This window comes from Lipophrys pholis (assembly GCF_963383615.2).
Source record: "Lipophrys pholis genome assembly, chromosome: 15".
Taxonomy (NCBI): domain Eukaryota; kingdom Metazoa; phylum Chordata; class Actinopteri; order Blenniiformes; family Blenniidae; genus Lipophrys; species Lipophrys pholis.
This window is the reverse complement of record NC_137642.1, coordinates 1,077,795-1,097,297: the sequence shown is the minus strand read 5'-3', so window position 1 is coordinate 1,097,297 and position 19,503 is coordinate 1,077,795. Positions and strand designations below refer to the sequence as shown.

General features: G+C 44.4%; 1 protein-coding gene across 1 annotated transcript in view; it reads right to left on the bottom strand.

Annotated features, from left to right (window-relative positions):
* col13a1 (collagen, type XIII, alpha 1) overlaps positions 1-19,503 on the bottom strand; it is a gene marked incomplete at its 5' end in the record, with an annotated part of 82,596 nt that overhangs the window by 18,042 nt on the left and 45,051 nt on the right. The window contains 13 exons of the mRNA XM_080482315.1: positions 124-177; positions 251-274; positions 415-471; positions 2,931-2,966; positions 3,073-3,099; positions 3,211-3,297; positions 4,516-4,569; positions 8,871-8,897; positions 10,573-10,617; positions 10,940-10,966; positions 11,423-11,440; positions 11,533-11,574; positions 14,397-14,486. Of these exons, the coding sequence (XP_080338441.1) occupies positions 124-177; positions 251-274; positions 415-471; positions 2,931-2,966; positions 3,073-3,099; positions 3,211-3,297; positions 4,516-4,569; positions 8,871-8,897; positions 10,573-10,617; positions 10,940-10,966; positions 11,423-11,440; positions 11,533-11,574; positions 14,397-14,486 (588 nt within the window). The remainder of the gene's footprint in view (positions 1-123; positions 178-250; positions 275-414; positions 472-2,930; positions 2,967-3,072; positions 3,100-3,210; positions 3,298-4,515; positions 4,570-8,870; positions 8,898-10,572; positions 10,618-10,939; positions 10,967-11,422; positions 11,441-11,532; positions 11,575-14,396; positions 14,487-19,503) is intronic.

Here is a 19,503-nt window from a genome sequence, read left to right as displayed (position 1 = left end):
ACACTACACAATGAAATGATGAAGCCACTTCGATGATGGACGAAAAGTCCATGTGACATGATTCAATATGCAGTGAGATGCCTCCCACCACAACAAATGACAATATGTATAGGCTTCTCCTACCTTGGAACCTGGTGTTCCAGGGGGACCTGGAGGTCCAGGCAATCCAGGGGGACCCTAGGAGAAGCAAAGGGGACGATATGAAGTCGAAGTGTTGGACCGGCTGTGAAAAGCCCTTGAGGGTACTTACCATCAGTGGTATGTTGCGGATGTCCTGTGAAGTTAACAGTGTATTTTAGTATTTGTTGTTGTTCAAATTATTATTATTATTATCATTATCAATATCATCATCATTATTATTATTATTATCATTGACCTATTGAAAAAAAGTCCAAGTGATGAAAAGTCACATACATTTTCATTGTTCTGGATTTCAGCCTTTCCCGGCTCTCCAGTTGGACCTGGAGGACCCTACAAGGTAAAACAACCCCATTTCACACACACACACACACACACACACACACACACACACACACACACACACACACACACACACACACACACACACACACACACACACACACACACACACACACACACACACACACACACACACACACACACACACACACCATTTGCTGTTAAAGCCAGTACGTATGACATAATATCATCAATCAAGTAGGGATGGGGCTGATCCGACCCAGTATCAGTATCGGGTTCAGTTCCCTATGTAATTCATGGATCGGAAATTTCCGATCCAACCTGTGGAGATTTGTGATCCATGAAGCCTCGTCTGCTTCACTGTTGCTGAAATGACTCCACAGTGTTTCCCTGCTGCTGCTCTGCTCGCTGGCTGCAAACTGTGGACTGGATTTCCTGAAGGGAGGCGGGTCTCAATGAGACGGGGAGTAATGAGTCAGGAAATCCATTCCACAGTTTGCAGCCAGCGAGCAGGCTAGGGAAGTAGCACTGTGCTATCCAACTTTTCAAGTCAAGTCACCTTTATTCATAGACACTTTAAAACAGCTGTGGCTGAAGCCAAAGTGCTTCACATAATAATAAAAACATTTTTATAATAGGAGAGTAAAAACAGTGAAATACAGTAAAACAAACAATAAGATTAACAACAATTAAACCAGGCACAGAGTCTCAAACATGGTTAAAAGCCAAGGAATAAAAATAGGTCCTAAGATTAGTTTTAAAAGTGGACAGTAGAGGGGGACTGTCTGACAGGCAGTGGAGCTCATTCCACAACAGAGGGGCTGCAACAGAAAAGGCCCTATCTCCTCTGAGCTTTGGTTTGGACCGGGGTGTAAGGGTGGAGCAGCTCAGAGAGGTAGGGTGGGGCCAGACTATTCAGAGATTTAAAAACAAATCAAATTATCTTAAAACGAATTCTAAAATGCGCAGGCAGCCAGTGGAGAGAAGCCAGAATGGAGTTCTGTGCTCCGTCTTACCTGCTCCAGGTGTGCTGCAGCATTCTGGACTAACTGGGGACGAGCGAGGGAGGACTGGCTGACTCCAACATAAAGAGCGTTACAGTAATCCAGCCGGGATGTAATAAAAGCATGGATTACTGTTTCAAAGTGCCGCTGTGCCAGAATGGTCTTCACTTTTCATGACATGTCCAATGTTTGGATGTCTTTTACGCTCAAAACAACACAGAAACGTGGATGTTTGCAAAGCCGTAGCACAGCGAGGCGGCTGCTCTGCTGCCAGACATCACTGTTTTAAAACTCCAGCTCGCCGAGGAGAACAGCACTGACATCAAAACAATGAACAGCAGCTCCTCCAGGCTGCCAGCAGGTGATTCACACCTGCGTCCTACTCCACGCTAAACTCGGTGAAAATAGTCACAATCATTTGTGCTGCATTAAGGCCCCTGCAGAATCCTATAAGAACCCATAAGAACAAGAAGAGAAGTTGAGCAGTGACGTCAACCAGCTGCTGAAAAAAAGGCTGTTTTGGTAGGAGAGTTCATACACTGTGAAGAAGCTGCCAAACTCATAGGCCACGCCCCCTCACGACAGGCACAAATCTGTGAAGCAGCGTTTTACTTTTTCAACTGCACAGCTTATTTCTGGCTTCCTATGTTTTCAGAAACACATTTATCTGAGCTGTTTCAGTAATAAAAGAGAAGGTTTGTGTCTGAGCCGCCATGTTGGTCTGGTTTTAACTGCAGGAGCTCAGTGATGCGTTCAGGTGCATCACGTAACTAAGCCCTTCCATGTTTTAACAAGCTGCGGGGCTCATACAGTAGCGAGGTTACAAGCTAAACGTGATTCAAATATAACTGAGAGTCATTAGTGAGCTGGTGAGCATGAGCAGCACACAGCAGTGCAGAAGTTTTGGCAGTGCAGCACCAACATAGTTCGGCCGGATGGTTGGAACAGCCAAACCACATTTCTTCGGCCGGAGGAAGAAAATGACGTCATTTTGTCCGGTAGGACCCCACAGGGCTGAACTTTCTTCTTGTTCTTATGGAGGATGAATTGGCCTTTAGAGCTGGAAACCCTGCTGTTTGTGTTACGTTGCTAAATAATTTCTCCAGGAATTAATAAAGTCATTCTGAGCTATTAAAGATAGAACTAGTTTATTATGAGACGATGATGTCACGCAGACCCCCACATTGTCCAAATGGAACAAAAATACTTTGTACTGCTTCTTTTTCTGACCCTATACTAACCTCAAGTTGTCTTTTGGGAGAATACATGCAAACATTAGTACAATTCATACATTACTGCAGAGAGGAGTTTTTCACAGCCTCATGTAAAATCAACAATAATGCTAATAATAATATTAAAGCAAACAGCTCTGGTATCTGAATAGTATCGGTATTGGCAGATATCCACATTCAGGTTTCGGGATCGGATCGGAAGTAAAAAAAATGTGGATCTGTGCTTCCCGACAATCAATAAGTGAAAACTTACTCTTGGTCCAGCCGAGCCTTCAGAGCCTACTTCACCCTACAGGTTTAAAACATGTCACATTTAGATTTATCTCCCATCAACATGAACTCCTCTCTGCACATGGAGCGTAAACTTCTTAATGATAATCCTTCATTTCCCCTACCTTCTCTCCTGGGTCGCCTCTGTCGCCCTGGAGGAGAATCATTGGAGTTAGGTTGATCGGTCTCCTCTGGTTTACATCACAGGTTCTTTGATATCATGGTCGTAACGTATCTATTGGTGGACCAATGTTTTTCCATACCTTGGTTCCCGGCAGGCCAGGCAGTCCTGGAGATCCTGGCTCTCCTTTAATCCCCTGGGATGCAGAGGTTGATTCCCCCTTGTCTCCCTGCCCAGAAAACAGAAAATAAAGAATAACTATTGGCACGCTACTTACAATCAAAATACAGCACATGATTAACAACAAATCCAATCTGAATATGTGTTTCCAACAGCAATATATGCGAATGTGTTGAGAATACCGCACTGATACAGCTCAGTATTATTTTTCTTTAAATATCTCAGTTTTTATGACAAAAAAACACTGTTTGTACTGACAGTAACAACATGCCAAAACTGTAAATTATAGTGAGAAAGCCTCACATCTCGTCATTACAAACACACATGCAGCCAGTCAGTCAGACTAAAACAGTCCAGCTCCATCACATAACCAGTGGACTCACACACAAAGAACTGAAGCAGTGAATATGGTGGGAAACTCCCTGATTGTGTGGAAACAATAAGAGGAATCAACATGTAGCAGCAGTTTTATCAGAAAATGAGAAATGACCATGGAAACTATATTTTGCTTAAAGTTTCTGACATATTGTTTCATGTGAACAACTAAGAGGTCAGTTTATGACACTAATATTTGTGTCACATGTGGGTTTTGTAGTCGCTGCGTCTCTGAACATTTTGTAAGGATGTGAGCTGCACATGGATCCAGTTCATCTGGTGACCTGTATAGGTGGAAGCTGGGAATGGCGCCACACAACTTCAGCTGCCTGAGAGTCATATTGAGTTGCTGAAGCAACCAGCAGTTATTTCCACACTTATTTTTAGCTTCAGTGAGAGACTGGCAGTACGTTTCAAGACATAGATTCTGAACATAACACAATGTAGACTGTGTTGTGCTCCTGAGTTGTTGTCCTTTTTAGTCAGATAATAAAACAAAGCAGTTTCCTGCAGATTCTTTCAGTATGAACTGGTCTAATTCAAAGAAAACCTTCCTCTGGATGCTCCTGTTTGTGCGTGATGTACCTCCTGCTGTTTTTCTGAGTTGACCACAAACAAAACGCACACAGACGCAAAGTGATATCTATTAATGAGAGCCTGCAGCTGAGATCGCTTCATCCAGGATCTCAGTACATTAGACCCATTGTGGGATCACGCCATCAAAGACAAGACAGAATATGATCAAACAAAACGATGGGATGAAACAAGTCCTGTGGCAAATCACAAACACAGAATACAATTCTGGTGGACAAGGGGTTTTCACAGACATCTCAGAATCAGTAGGAATGGGCAACAAGCACACAGTTAGGTGTTCATTTCATTCCAGGCCTACCCTATAGCCCCTCTTTCCTGGAATGCCTGGGGTACCGTGAAGGCCGGCCCGACCCTTTTTAATGAAAGAAAGACAGTTAAGACTCTCTAGTGTGATGTAGTGTAATACTGCCACAATACTGCACAGACTGTACCTTTAAGCCTGGAGCACCTGGGAAACCTGGTTCTCCCTACAGTGACCCGCGTGGCAATAACAGAGAAAGAAGGAAAACTCACATATATACTTTTCTACAGGACCCTAAAAAAATGACCATACCATGACACAGACAAAGACACAAATCAACTCTCAGTAAGTCATCAAATGACTAGAATGACAAATCATCAATGAACACAAACACACAAATGCACTCCAAACATTTATGAGTTCATTTATATCTGACAGAATAAGAGAAATAGTCCCCAAGTTGGATGTGAGAACCACTCCTGTCGTCACGGTGATGAATTAATATTGTGACAGGAAACACACTCACACGGAGGAAACTTAGCCTCAAAACAAGTGGATATAAAATGTAAAGTAAAAGAAGAGCAGTGAGGAAGCTCTGCCTGAAACTTTTCTGCTGGAATAAAGTGAAAGTGAGTCTGTTTCTATTGTCCCATGAATTAATCTACTCTAATCTCACCAAGTCAGCATTAACAAGTCAGGAAGGTTCTGGCTTTGGAAGTTCTCCAACAGCCACACAGTCAGACAGAAAACATTTGTCTGATCGGTAGACGCTCCAATCAGCTTGTATGTAGAACCAGTCACTTCAAAGGTCGTCTTCCATCATGTGACCCTGTCAACATGTCTCGTCTGATGTGAAATACAGTGAGTTTGTTACGATGCTGTTCCATATCATGATTCATTAATGTTGAAGTAACTCAGTGAAGCAGCTTTTCCAGTCCAGAGGAAAGTCTAAAGAATGACAGGGTTTGAAAGGGAGTGTTATCACAGTGAGCTGCTGAGAAGTCCTCAGGAAAGAAGGACACCAGGACACACGTCCTCACAGGGTTTCCATATTAACACACACCTACACTCCCATGTATTCAGCCTGTGCATTACCCTCACACATGAACTCTAGTTTATAGAAAACCTGTGGCTCTTCTGCCCTGGTGGATCCCTGCAACCTTCTGGAGCTGAAGCATTAAGCCTGATTTCACTGCAGCTGAACACTGAGTTTCTACATTTAGAACTTCTGCACACACACACGCACACGCAGATCCATGTCATTGGGTGGAGATTGGTATGAATGAGCGTCTACCCGTGAAAAAAATGAATGTTCAGGATGAACATTGTTGGTTTGGTCAGATAAAAGCATGTGTATCTGCATGCAGACATACTGTCACTGTGGAGGGAGTCTTTCACCTTCATGGTACCTTCTGATTTGCCGACATGAAATACTGGAGGATGCTTCTGGCTTGGCCTGACATAGTTGTGGCTCCGGGAGGAACAGCATGTATTCTGTGTCATCCAGAGACCTTCTAAATGTCACAGAGACAGCACCTCCCCTGTCCTCCTACTGATGCCTGAGCTAGGGCTGGAATTCCACTTGTATCCTTCAGACTATGAGAAACAACAGAATGAGGTGGGTGACTGGACAGCTTCATCGCTGCCTTCTACCCTCAGCTCAGAAGATTTCCTCCAGCTAGGTCCCTCATTGCCTCTAATGTTCAGTTAAAAATACATTTTGTTCCCTGAGTCAAAGACGTGTGACTGTTGGCACAAACTTTTCTTTGTCAATAAAACCACTGTGTCACTTTCTGTTACTGACCAAGCTCCCGCAAGGAGTGGAAAACCAAACCCCTTTCTGCTGGGGGGTGGCATCAACTGCTGAGGTGCTGCTGCACACTGCCTGCTGCTGAATGCTGCCTGTCGCCTCCGGCTGCTGTCTGCTGCTGCCTGATGCTGCCTGATGCTGCTGCTGCTGCCTGTCGCGTACTGCTGCCTGATTCTGACTGCTGCTGCTGCTGCTGTCTGTCGCCTGCTAATGCCTGATTCTGACTGCTGCTGCCTGATGCTGCTGCTGTCCACTGCTGCCTGTTGCCTGCTGCTGCTGTCTGTCGCCTGCTGCTGCCTGATTCTGCCTGCTGCTGCTGTCTGTCGCCTGCTGCTGCCTGATTCTGCCTGCTGCTGCTGTCTGTCGCCTGCTGCTGCCTGCTGCTGCCTGATTCTGACTGCTGCTGCTGTCTGTCGCCTGCTGCTGCTTGCTTCTGCTGCTGCTGCCTGCTGCTGCCTGCTGCTGCTGCCTGCTGCTGCTGCCTGCTGCTGCTGCCGCTGCCCAGTGCTGCCTGTTGCCTGCTGCCTGCAGCAAGGTTTGGGGAGTCATACTTTGTGGTCAGCACAAGCAGATATTAATAGTGATGGTAGATCCCACAAATCTTACTGTGCAGTCGTTTACTGTGGCACAGGAGGAAGCAGCAGCCAGCTCTTTGAGATTATATATAGAACAGACTTGTCCAGAGTTCACAGGAGCCGAAGCGCTTAAGGCAGCCATTCCTTAAATCTGAAGGGTACGCCTGCAAAATCACTTTCCCTTTATTATTAAAGAATAAAAATCGTTTAGATCGCTGTATCCTGTGGATACCAATGGATAGGCACGTTTCCTGCTTTGAGGTTTTCCTCCTCCTTCCCGCGTCTGTCTGAGAGCCCTAATGGAGAAAACACACGAATGCATGGCTGCAGACCGTGTGGCCAGCGAGGAGCTACTGTGAAGCCCAGTCCCAAAGAAGATGGAATTCTGTGCAATTATTCAGTGGACTGGTTAAAGCCGTGCACCCTCCCAGCAGATTTGATGAACTGTGACTGAACGGTGGACACTAAGTAAGACGTCTGCTGCAGCTGAACAGATATCTGAAGAAACTGCTGCTCCTCCAAGCTCATCTTCAGCAGAGGAACTTCTGCAGCTGCTTTTTACTGTTTAGTAAGATTTATTTGAGCCACTGTTAAAAATCCCACTGAGCAGCAACTGTGGCTCAAGGCTGCGGGTTTGATTCCACATCTCACCATGACCACACGCTCGGTGTCCTTGAGCAAGACATTGAAGTCCAGTTTGCAGCAGTCTCTACTGTGTGTGAGTACATGTGTGAGTGTGATGAACAGTGTAAAGTGCAGTAGAAATGCGCCTGTTTAGATCCACGTTACCACATATACAGTGAATTGACTGTGAGTCTGATCTGCTCCCACAGAGTGTTCCAGGGATCCACACTGGTGTCCTGTCTCTGAAGGATTCAAACCACCACTCCTGTTGCCTTTGAGTGGGGTAGTGGAGTGTTTCGGATGTGTTCTGCCTCTCTCATTACCACCCACTGCAGGCCCTTCCAGTTCTTGGGTGTGAAGCTGGAGAGCCAGAGTTCTGTCAAAGGATTATTCATGGAAGCATCTGAGTTACCATGACGGCCAGGTACGGATCCCCCACACTTCAAAATAAACAAGAATCCTCTGTGATTATCATGGAGTAAAGCCACTGACTCACACTATAAGATCATATAAAATTGATTTCTTTACCAAACCATGACTGTGGACTGTGCAAACTTCCTGGGGGATTTCAGGTACTTTGTGTTCAGAGACAGACAGAAGTTCCTCAGTAGATCATCCGTAGCCCAACAGCAAACTGTGACCTTTCCATGCATAAATACACTCAGCATACCACACACACCACTCCGTGCTGGGCTTCCACTCTACCTTCACTCCTGCGTCTCCAGAGAAGCCCCTCTTCCCTTCATCCCCCTGCAGGGTGGATGGAAACATCAGCTCGGAGACGCAGCGGGGCAGTAAAAACAGACACGCCCATTCAACCAGACCAGAATCAAACAGGAGGGGAAAAGGAGTGTGCATGTTTGACCTGACAGGAGATCTAAATCATCCCACATGGCATCCAGGACCTACTATCCGATCGCTCCCTGGACACAGGCAGACTGTGGTGGCCTTGGAAAGAGCAGCTAAATTCTAACCCAGACCGAGCTTTGCTAAAAAGGTCTGCAGCAGACTCAGATGCAGATTCTGCTTCTCTTCTGGTGATATAAAACATATCCTTTGTTTTATAGAGGCTAAAAAGTGAATAATCCAGTAATTGGAAACTAAGTACAGTGGCTCACTACAGTATTGAAACCTTGTGAAGTTTTCCACATTTTCACTCATTACAACTGCAAGTGTGAATACATTTTATTGGGAATGGATGAGATGGATGAACACAATGTGAAGCGGAAGGAAAACGATCCATGGTTTTCAAATATTATGTGTGTGTGTGTGTGTGTGTGTGTGTGTGTGTGTGTGTGTGTGTGTGTGTGTGTGTGTGTGTGTGTGTGTGTGTGTGTGTGTGTGTGTGTGTGTGTGTGTGTGTGTGTGTGTGTGTGTGTGTGTGTGTGTGTGTGTGTGCTCACCTTGATGCCCTGGTCTCCTTTAATTCCCTATGAAGCAGAGCAGAAAGAAATGCAGTAAATGTCACAATGGTCCACTAGATGGCGCACCAGGCTTCAGAAGAGGCAGGGAGGACCGTGTCCAACACAAGACAGACACTCAGTCCGTCTTCTCAGACACTCAGAAGGCCAACCTGCTCATTTTTGCAACATTCAGTGAATTGCAAATAACAATAAATTGAGGAACAGCCAGGTCGGAGAAGCTGTGGTTACCTTGAAAATAATAAACTCACTCAAGGCACTTTTTCTTTTTTATACAATTCTACAGCAATAAAATGAATAAAACCTATAAAATCTGAAGGCGTGATTAATTGAGTAACATGTAACAGGAGTGTGTGTGTGATAAACACAATTATCTCACAGTGACTCTACAAACACCAATTATTCCGTAAATATCTGAAGTATTAATCTTGTAGATTCAACCTGCTGCTTTTTGTGAGGTCAGGCTGTCGGATTTTTTTAATATTAGTTTTTAACAACTTCCAAATCTCCAATTTATTTATTTTAAAGATTTAATACATCCAATAATACCATGGTGCTGGTTTTGAAAGGCCAGCTGATGCTGCTGAACTGACAGAACTGAGATCCTTTTCATGTACCTGGACATCCGTAGCCTTTATTTCCAGATCGGCGTACACAAATACAAAGTAAAACTACCAACACCATTTCCACAGTGTAATTCATAATCATTATTAGTCACAGACAGGCCATCATCGTTAAATCAAAGCTCCACTCATCCATCTTCTCAGATGATCTCAGTTCAGATCAGCACCTTGTTTAACGGGCCTAACAATAGCCAGAGAGACAAGGTTGCTCTACTGCAAAGACACACCAACAACTGGATTACTCTCAATACTTCATTCTTTACAAAGACCTCAGAGCACAAATACAGCAGGAGACACCTGAGCAGTCTGAGAGGGGAACATCTCCAATATTAATGATAACTGTGGTGGAAAACAAAGAGCTTTACAAGTAGAAGATCTCTGCTGGGGTGAGTAACATCATACAGAATCTGCATGAAGGAGCTTCAAAACTTCACCTGCTCACTTGTGCTTTTCCTTATTTTTCATTGCAGTGCACTTACTCTCTTATGATTGGCTGTTAGATATGTGACACGTTAAAAACCTCCTGAAGCAATGGCTGCAGAATCTTCTTCAGCTCTCTTTGGGTTTACTATGTTTCCTCCATGAACAATTCTACTCACACCTGAAACTTTTGGTATTGTGTTTGTCTCGGCGGCCTGTTTTCACATCAGAAAGGATATCAGACACATCCTTTCAATAATAATGCACACAACCTGTCAGTTTTCTGAATAACTTGGTGATGAAGCATGACGAGCTAGCAGTGTGTTTGGTCTGATATCAGCGGGAAGCTCCTGCTCCTCATCACATCCATGGTGTATGGAAGGTTCTATTGCCCCACATCCCATTCTTCATAATTCAGTGCAATGACAGGTGTGTTCATGACTGATCATCAAGTCCATCTGAGTGGAAAGAGGAGCGGGAAGCCAGAGCAGCTCAGCCGCACAAGAGACCAGATATCCTGCGTCACTTGAACCTTTGAAGCACCCACTCTAACACATCTCCAGGAATTAACAACAACATTTGCTCCTAAATGTCTGACACAGGCCTTAATTTCAAGATAAAGTAGTAATGGAGTGGAGTACCTTTGAGCCTTCAGCTCCTGGTGGGCCAACATCACCTCGGTCGCCCTGTGAGGAGAGACAAGAAAAACAACTCCTCTGAAGCTGATCCATGGAGACAAAACACCGGGCTGGAAGCCTCTCTACATTAGTATCTTGTTTTATTTGGGAGTACTCTTCCCAGTGTTTACTTTTTAAATCAAAGTACAGCAACAATTATTAGAATGTTATTTGTTCTGGTTCCAAGTTAACCTGTGCAGGAGTTTCCTTCATCAGCATTCATACCAGTATAACCTTATTGTGTTTCCAGTGTGTACTGTATATGAGAATACATGATCCTCACCACTTCCTATGTTGTACTGATAAAATCTTAATCCAGACATGAACTGACCTTGTGTCCAGGCACGCCAGGCTCACCCTGCAAAGAGCAAACAGAGTGAGTCCGGTCAGTGGAGCGCACTCAGCGTTCATTGCAGAAGCAGGTGGTTGAGGGCTGATTTGTGGACTTCAAAGTCCTGTTTTCCATGCTGATGCTTCTCTGATCACTTTTGCAGCTTGTTCAAGTATTAGTCCCCATGCTCAGGCTTATTACTGAGAGAAGCATTTCCTGCTGTGAGATTGGGCTTGTTTTCCACAGTCAGAGGCATTTACGAGTCCACACGAGCTACATTCCTGCTTTCAAATAACCCATGACAATTAATGCATCATGTGAAGATCAGCGCTGTGGAGGTGGCTCGTCTGAACTGTTGCTGGAAACGTCTTGACTCAGGACTCTTTTCATGTGGCTTGTTTGACTTGGGTCTGAGTGTGTTTGTAATACGACTGAAGCCATTATGAGCAGCAGTTTGGCTACAAAGAATATAAATATATTCACCTTTAGTCCAGGCAAAAGCTGCAGAAACAAAGTAGAAATTAGAACAAAGTTAAAGTCACAAAAACACACTTTCACTGACTAACACAGGTGGTCTCTGGACCGATGCTTACCCTGGGGTCTTTTCCTGGTTTGCCTGGCTCCCCAGGTTTACCCTGTAGAAGAATGGAAAACACAAAACCCTGAATCCATGTGCTCTTTATAAGTCCACTTCATTTGAAAGCAACGCCACATGGCATGGTTGTGCAATTTGATTTTGGAACTTTGACATAGATTTTCTTCACAAATCAAGCAGGGCTGTCAAATCCATTTTAATTGTGAGGGAATATCTCAGCTCAGTTGGGGAGTCAAGTGATAATAGTCAAACTCACAGCAGCACAAACATGAGAACATCCTGTAAGTGTATCTACATTTAGTGCACTTCGACAATAGATTTGTAAAGGAAGAACCTTTGGACTCGTTGTTCATGATGTCAGCAGTTAGATATTCTGCCAGTAGAAAACTGAACAACTGGCAACCTGTCCAGGTGTAACCTGTCTTCACCTCTCCTCACCTCTCCTCACCTGTCCTCAACTCTCCTGTCCTCACCTGTTTTCACCTTTCCTCACCTCTCCTCACCCATAGTAAGCTGGTAGGTAGAAGATAGATAGATGGATGGATGGATGGATGGATGGATGGATGGATGGATGGATGGATGGATGGATGGATGGATAGATGGGTAGAGACCCATCTATCCACCCACCCATATGTTTGTTCTCATCTCAATGGAAATGAAAGCAGCTGTGAATAAGTGAATAAAACTGAGTGAAGCTCTTCGTCATCATTGTGGCTCCACTGTAGCGTGAAAAACTTCTATTCACAGAGGCAGAATATGTGTGATGTTGTTGTAAAAACATTCCAAAGTTGAGGTTTAATGTAAAAAACGTTTTTTTCTTTTTCTTTTTAGATGTAGCAAATATTATAGAAATAAAAACTCATATGCAAACTGATCTATCATTTGTTTTCTTTTGGTTTTTCTAATTTGTCTCAATGAATACTCCACTCACGCGCGCACACAAACAATCCTAATTTCTACAGCCTTCAGCATGTTGTAACAAACACCATCAGTGTTGATACTGGTGTAGTTAGCAGTAAGACAGCAGCTCGCTGATCATGTAATACTAATAATAAAAATATGGTTTTATATAGCGCTTTTCTCAACACTCAAAGACACTTTGCATTATTCATTTACTCCAGACTGGATGGTGGTAAAGTACATAGTAGCCACAGCTGCTCTGGGGCACATTGACGGAGGAGAGGCTGCTAATCTGGACCATCGACCCCTCTGACCACCACCAACCACTCACTCTCTCACTACATTCACCCTCTGACCACCACCAACCACTCACTCTCTCACTACATTCACCCTCTGACCACCACCAACCACTCACTCTCACACTGCATTCACCCTCTGACCACCACCAACCACTCACTCTCACACTGCATTCACCCTCTGACCACCACCAACCACTCACTCTCTCACTACATTCACCCTCTGACCACCACCAACCACTCACTCTCACACTACATTCACCCTCTGACCACCATCAACCACTCACTCTCACACTACATTCACCCTCTGACCACCACCAACCACTCACTCTCTCACTACATTCACCCTCTGACCACCACCAACCACTCACTCTCTCACTACATTCACCCTCTGACCACCACCAACAACCACTAACTCTCTCACTCATTCACCCTCTGACCACCACCAACCACTAACTCTCTCACTACAATCACCCTCTGACCAACCCAACCATTCACTCTCTCACTACATTCACCCTTTGACCACCACCAACCACTCACTCTCTCACTACATTCACCCTCTGACCACCACCAACCACTCACTCTCTCACTACATTCACCCTCTGACCACCACCAACCACTCACTCTCACACTGCATTCACCCTCTGACCACCACCAACCACTCACTCTCTCACTACATTCACCCTCTGACCACCACCAACCACTAACTCTCTCACTCATTCACCCTCTGACCACCACCAACCACTCACTCTCTCACTCATTCACCCTCCGACCACACCAACCACTCACTCTCTCACTACATTCACCCTCTGACCACACCAACCACTCACTCTCTCACTCATTCACCCTCTGACCACCCCAACCACTCACTCTCTCACTACATTCATCCTTTGACCACCACCAACCACTCACTCTCTCACTACATTCATCCTTTGACCACCACCAACCACTCACACTCTCACGGCCTGTATTTCGAACCTCGACATGCCTCCTCCTCCTTCTCCTCCTCATCCTCCTCCCTCTCCTCCTCCTCCTACTCTGCCGGCCTGCCTGCAACTCTGCTCCTGGTAGCTCCCACTGCCTGCTTCACTCCGCCCTGACATCATCTCTCCACTCTGTCAGCCCCACCTCAGCTCTGCCAGGCTTTAAACTACAATGAAAGTTATCTTTTAAAAAAGACTTTTTGCTTTCAGCATTTTTACACTACATTCCACCCCAGCGGGATGGAGTCCCAGATTGAGTCCTCTGGGGGTCTGGCTTTAAACCTTGAAGGGTTTTCTTCTAACATAAGAAATAACAAGGCAATGTCTGATATCACTACCTTTGACACTGTTTTGCCCGAAAGCCATAAACAAACATCACATTTGACTCTAAAATGGACTAAAAGCTTAAGCATTATTATTCTTTGCAGTATATTGTCATTACAGTGTGAGCGCTTTAAGTATCGTCACCACATAAATGTTAATAACTCGAGTTTGGATAACATCAGTTCACCCACAGCACGATGAAATATGATGCATTAACCGCACAAATACCTAGTTTGCACTGAAGGCAACAGATAGACACGAACAGTGTATTTACTCGCTACGGCAGAAATATTTCATACATTGGCAATGTAACATTTATGAAATGTGAAAAACCCCAAAAAGCTGAATCTGTGACTCACCGGTGGACCATTTGTACCATCCAAGCCTGGGGTCCCTGGGAGTCCCGGGGGACCAGGAGGTCCTGGGGGTCCCTGCGCTCCAGGCTCGCCCTGCTGAGAGACCTTGAGTTAAAACCTCTCATCTTGAAGAGAGCCTGGCTACAGCCAACACAATGTCACACTGCACTGCAAACAAGCTGTGGGGTCGGTGGGATGTTGCACAGAGGTTGTTAGAGCGGCAGCCAGGAAAGCAATTACATAGAGTCAGTTTGGATATAATACACATTTGTATTATTTCAATCTTGTTTTAAAGGGTTCACTGAGTAGCTTCTGGATCTTGTTCAGGTGTCAGAGTGTCATTAAATAATAATCATAGAACATGTAGCCGCATCGTCTGGATGATATTTACTGTCTGAGCCAGTTTAACCAGGGACCAGGTTTAACCAGAAGAAAAAGGTCACATTATGAACCGTGGTCACACAGCCTAGACCAGGTTCACTGCATGGACACGTCTCTCCAGGAAGTACAGAGGCGACTGTGATCATCAGCACAAACCAGAAACAACCTGGAAACAGTTGTTGAAGGTTTGCTCATGTGAAAATGGGCGCTAATCTGATCGTGGTCCAACACACGTCAAAGCTAACAGGACGCAGAAAATAATCAATGAAGCACGTTTGCCTTCGTGAATATGGAATATCAGGAGTGTGCAAAAAACTGGGAGGAGCTGGTGTTTCAACATTCTGTGACAACGTGCAAGAGCATTTCCTCACTTGGCTCCCCACAACTTTGCTTTGTGGAATTTAGAATCAGATGTCTTCTGTTCTGCACTTTCATCAACTTGAGCACATGAAGACAGAAACTCAGCTGTGTGGAGTAACCAGGGCTTAAAGCACGCAAAACCCCCCTTTAGATACTGCTGTTTGTTTTTAACTGATCACCAGCAACAAGCGCACAAACTCAAAGCACAATCTGTTTGTGTGCTTGTGCATTCTAGCACCTTTCACACAGGATCTTAGTAGTTTTCTTGTCTTATATACTGTATTTGAAGTTAGCCAACCTGCTGACACCTGGAGAAGCTCAGCATTCACTATCAGATCAGCTGCATTAGTATGGCTGCTTTGTGGCACTGATGCAGGCTGAGTTCACTGACTTCACTTTACTCACTTTATAATAAAAAGAGTGTTTGTCTGTGACTGAATGACTGTAATCTTGGCACTGATGTTTTCTGTAGCTTCTTAAATATCAGTGTGTGGGTAATCTGATGATTGCTCACTGTTCAGGGATTTATGTCCGACCAAAGTCACATCTATTTTACAAACATCTCAGAGTCTGAAGAGGAGAAATACAAGTCAGAAGCTAAAATAACTCAGTTTGCCTGCTGCTCATCATAAACGTCCCTTTGTCAAAGTTGAAAAAGATCCTGTTATTTTTGTTTTGCTTTCAATTGATCAGATTTCCACAGGTCAATATGTCACAGGAAACAGCCAATTCAAATATCTGAGTTCATAGAAGGCAGTGATGTCGCATGGTTTGACTTCTGATGCTACAGAACAAGATTTATTTGCACATGTGGTCCAACTTAGAGAGGTTCTTGAAACAAAGAGCTGGCCTGGCTTCAGTCACTGAGCTTCACAGAGAGACTCCATGTACAGTAGCTCAGGACCAGGCAGTGCTGCCAAGCTTCTTTTCTGAGATAATGGAGAACATATCTGCCCACATTGAATCCAGATTTTATCATTGCTCCTTTGCTTTGGGGAAATAAATGTCTCTAGAATGATTTATGTTACTGGACATGTTTTTCTTCAGGGTTATCCACACGTCGATACTGATAGGCTGCAGTCGCCAGTGGCTCATGATAAAGTGTGCTGTTCTGCACAATTTGACCACGTACATGAAAGACGATTGCAGGGGGGGGGGGGGGGGGCTATATGTATATGAATCAGAAGTTATTGAGATCTCATCAGGATGGAATTCCCATCACACAGTCCACTGATTGGAAGATGTTGGATTTATTGAGAGGAGGTGGTTTGACGTGTTTGTGAACTGAAATGTAATTTAGAAAAATACTTTTTGAAAAACCCTTTTAGCCTTTAGGTTTTAGATGTAACAAACAGAACTAGGGTATTAAAAAAATTTAAATTTAAATTTTATTTGGTGAGCACTGTGATGAAGGCACGACAGAGGAGCTGTAGAGTCACTAGAGGAGCTGTAGAGTCTCTACAGAGGAGCTGTAGGGTCACTAGAGGAGCTGTAGAGCCAGTAGAGGAGCTGTAGAGTCACTACGGAGATGCTCTAGAGTCACTTCAGGAGCTGTAGAACCACTAGAGGAGTTGTAGAGTCACTACGTAGGAGCTGTAGAGTCACTAGAGGAGCTGTAGAGTCTCTACAGAGGAGCTGTAGGGTCACTAGAGGAGCTGTAGAGCCACTAGAGGAGCTGTAGAGTCACTACGGAGATGCTCTAGAGTCACTACAGGACCTGTAGAACCACTAGAGGAGTTGTAGAGTCACTACATAGGAGCTGTAGAGTCACTAGAGGAGCTGTAGAGCCACTAGAGGAGCTGTAGAGCCACTAAAGGAGTTGTAGAGTCAATACAAAGGAGTCACTACAGGGGCTGTAGAGTCACTAAAGGAGCTGTAGAGCCACTACGGAAGGGCTGTGGAGTCACTAACGGTGCTGTAGAGCCACTAGAGGAGCTGTAGAGCCACTAGATGAGCTGTGGGGTCACTAGAGGAGCTGTAGAGTTACTAGATGAGTTGTAGAGTCACTACGGAGAAGCTGTGGAGTCATTAAAGGAGCTGTAAAGTCACTAGAGGAGCTGTAGAGTCACTAGAGGAGCTGTAGAGCCACGAGAGGAGCTGTAGAGTCACTAGAGGAACTGTAGAGTCATTAAAGGAGCTGTAGAGCCACGAGAGGAGCTGTAGAGTCACATGTGGCTGCACAGCTGCAGGTTACAGATCTCTGACGGAGTGACAACTGTAAATGACTCTTTCAATAAATATGATAATGAGTGGTGATAAGGACATTTAATGGTTGAGCTGTTCTTTGGAATACAGGCATTGTTTCCAATGAATCACAATAAAATTGATCATTCAGGATTATATTCAAGGAACGTATGCCACAAATACCATAGATGTACTATCCAGTGTAATTAGCCAGAACATTTATCATCTTTCATTTTTTCTGAATGATCATTAAAATTATTTAAATTGTGTGAAATTGTGTTGTGTATGTACTTTATATCTCATCTTTCCAACTCAACATAATTAATCAGAATTGTTTTTGATTTGATCCAAACCTGAAGTAAATTCACCAGTTTTAATAGTTTTTTCTGCATCATTGACAGAAACAAATAAATAAAAGAAAACGTTCTGCACATTCAGACGAAGCAGCAGCTCAAAAGTGGTTAATGGGAGCATGACGGCACAGAGGAGCTGGGGGGGGCGGCGGCGGGCATGGGGAAGGGGGCAAGGGGGGGCAGAAAGAGTTGTACCTTCAGGCGTTTTAAGATTAGAGGGCTTATTGAGGGCATGTTGCGCAAGGTGATGGGCAACATCTGCTGGGGGGGAGTCACAAAGCACAGGTGGCCAGCAGTGCAAAAAGGTCACAGGGCAAAGGTCACCAGGAGGCCACAGAGGGTAGAACAGGAGAGGGAGGGGGGGCACAGAACAAGAGAGTGAAACGTGAGGAAATGGGAAGTCAAGTGAGAGAAAAAGGAAAAGAGGCTGGAGAGAAGATGGGCTGAACAGATGACAGAAGAAAAGAGGCACCGGCGGAGCAAACTACAGGCCTGGAGAGGCTCAGGGTCGAGATGTACCATCATTCAAACGTCTGCTGAGCTCTATTCTGATTTGTGTACATCAACGTCCCTGTTCGAAGGCATCCAGACCCCTAGAGTGCAGTGGAGCAGAGGCGGACGCCAGTCTTGCCACAAAGAGAGTAGAGCAGTAAGATGTTGAGGTCCAGACTTACTGTGGCCAACTGTCCAACACAGGGCTGTACAATACGCCGCTTCTGTTGAAATGACCAGCACCGTCAGACACAGGCGTACACACATGACTTCACACAGGTAGAACCAGCTGCATGACACTTGCCTACTTTTTACAGAGAGTACATATTTCCACACGAGAAAGCGAGCACGTCTTCCCACATCATGACCTCAGAGGAGCGCCCCTCCATGCTTTATAGTTTTATCACATCTTTTTTACTGTCACACTTCTGAAATGAGTTTACTTTACCAATTAAAGCAGATCGGTTGGAAGTGACCAATTGCAATGGAGCTGTTTCAATGGAAATATATACATCGTGTTATCAGTGAATATAAGTAGGGGTGTAAATGTTTGAAAAGTAGGCAAGTCTAGTGCTGAACGTCGCTCACTGTTCCCACCTCTCCACCACAATGAAAACAGGTTCTCATGTCCAAAAGTCATGGGCTGCCAATATTCAAATCCAAAATGATAAAACATCGACTGGATCTCGTTGCTTTTGATCGACTCAGAGGAAGTCTGAAGGATGAAGAATCTAAAATACTTTTAATAGCAAAGAACGTTACAAAGCTGATGGAGGCTTTTCTTTATGGCCACTTATTTTTTCATTAATCCAAACTTATTTTCAATGCGAAAGTGAAATCAAACTAAAAATGAGCTGAAATATTTAACTTGTGATACGTGGGCTTGTAGGATTGGTTGATTTTTGCCTGGTGGTTTTCGCTCACATGTTTTTCATCTGGATCAACATTGAATTAACCATTTTCTTTGGTTGTTGTTTTATCTACATGTATTCATTAGACATATTCACATTTATTGTTCAATCCATTAAAATTCTGAAGTGATTTTTTCCATTTTGCATTGTTCTCAATATGAATGTCTGAAATATTAATTAATAGTTCATGTGATTTTAGTTAACAACACATCATGTACACACATGACACCTTTTTTTAGCTCCATATGAATTAATTTCAATATTGGCATCCATGTACTAAGAGTTATAATTGGATCCTTCCACTCTCTACATGTACAGATGGACAGTTTTTCCAGAACCACACAGAGACGGATCAGTCTCGTGACGTTTCCTGGTGGAGGTCAGCAGGTGGAGGAGCTGAAACTCAGTGGCTCTCTTTGCGGCACGACT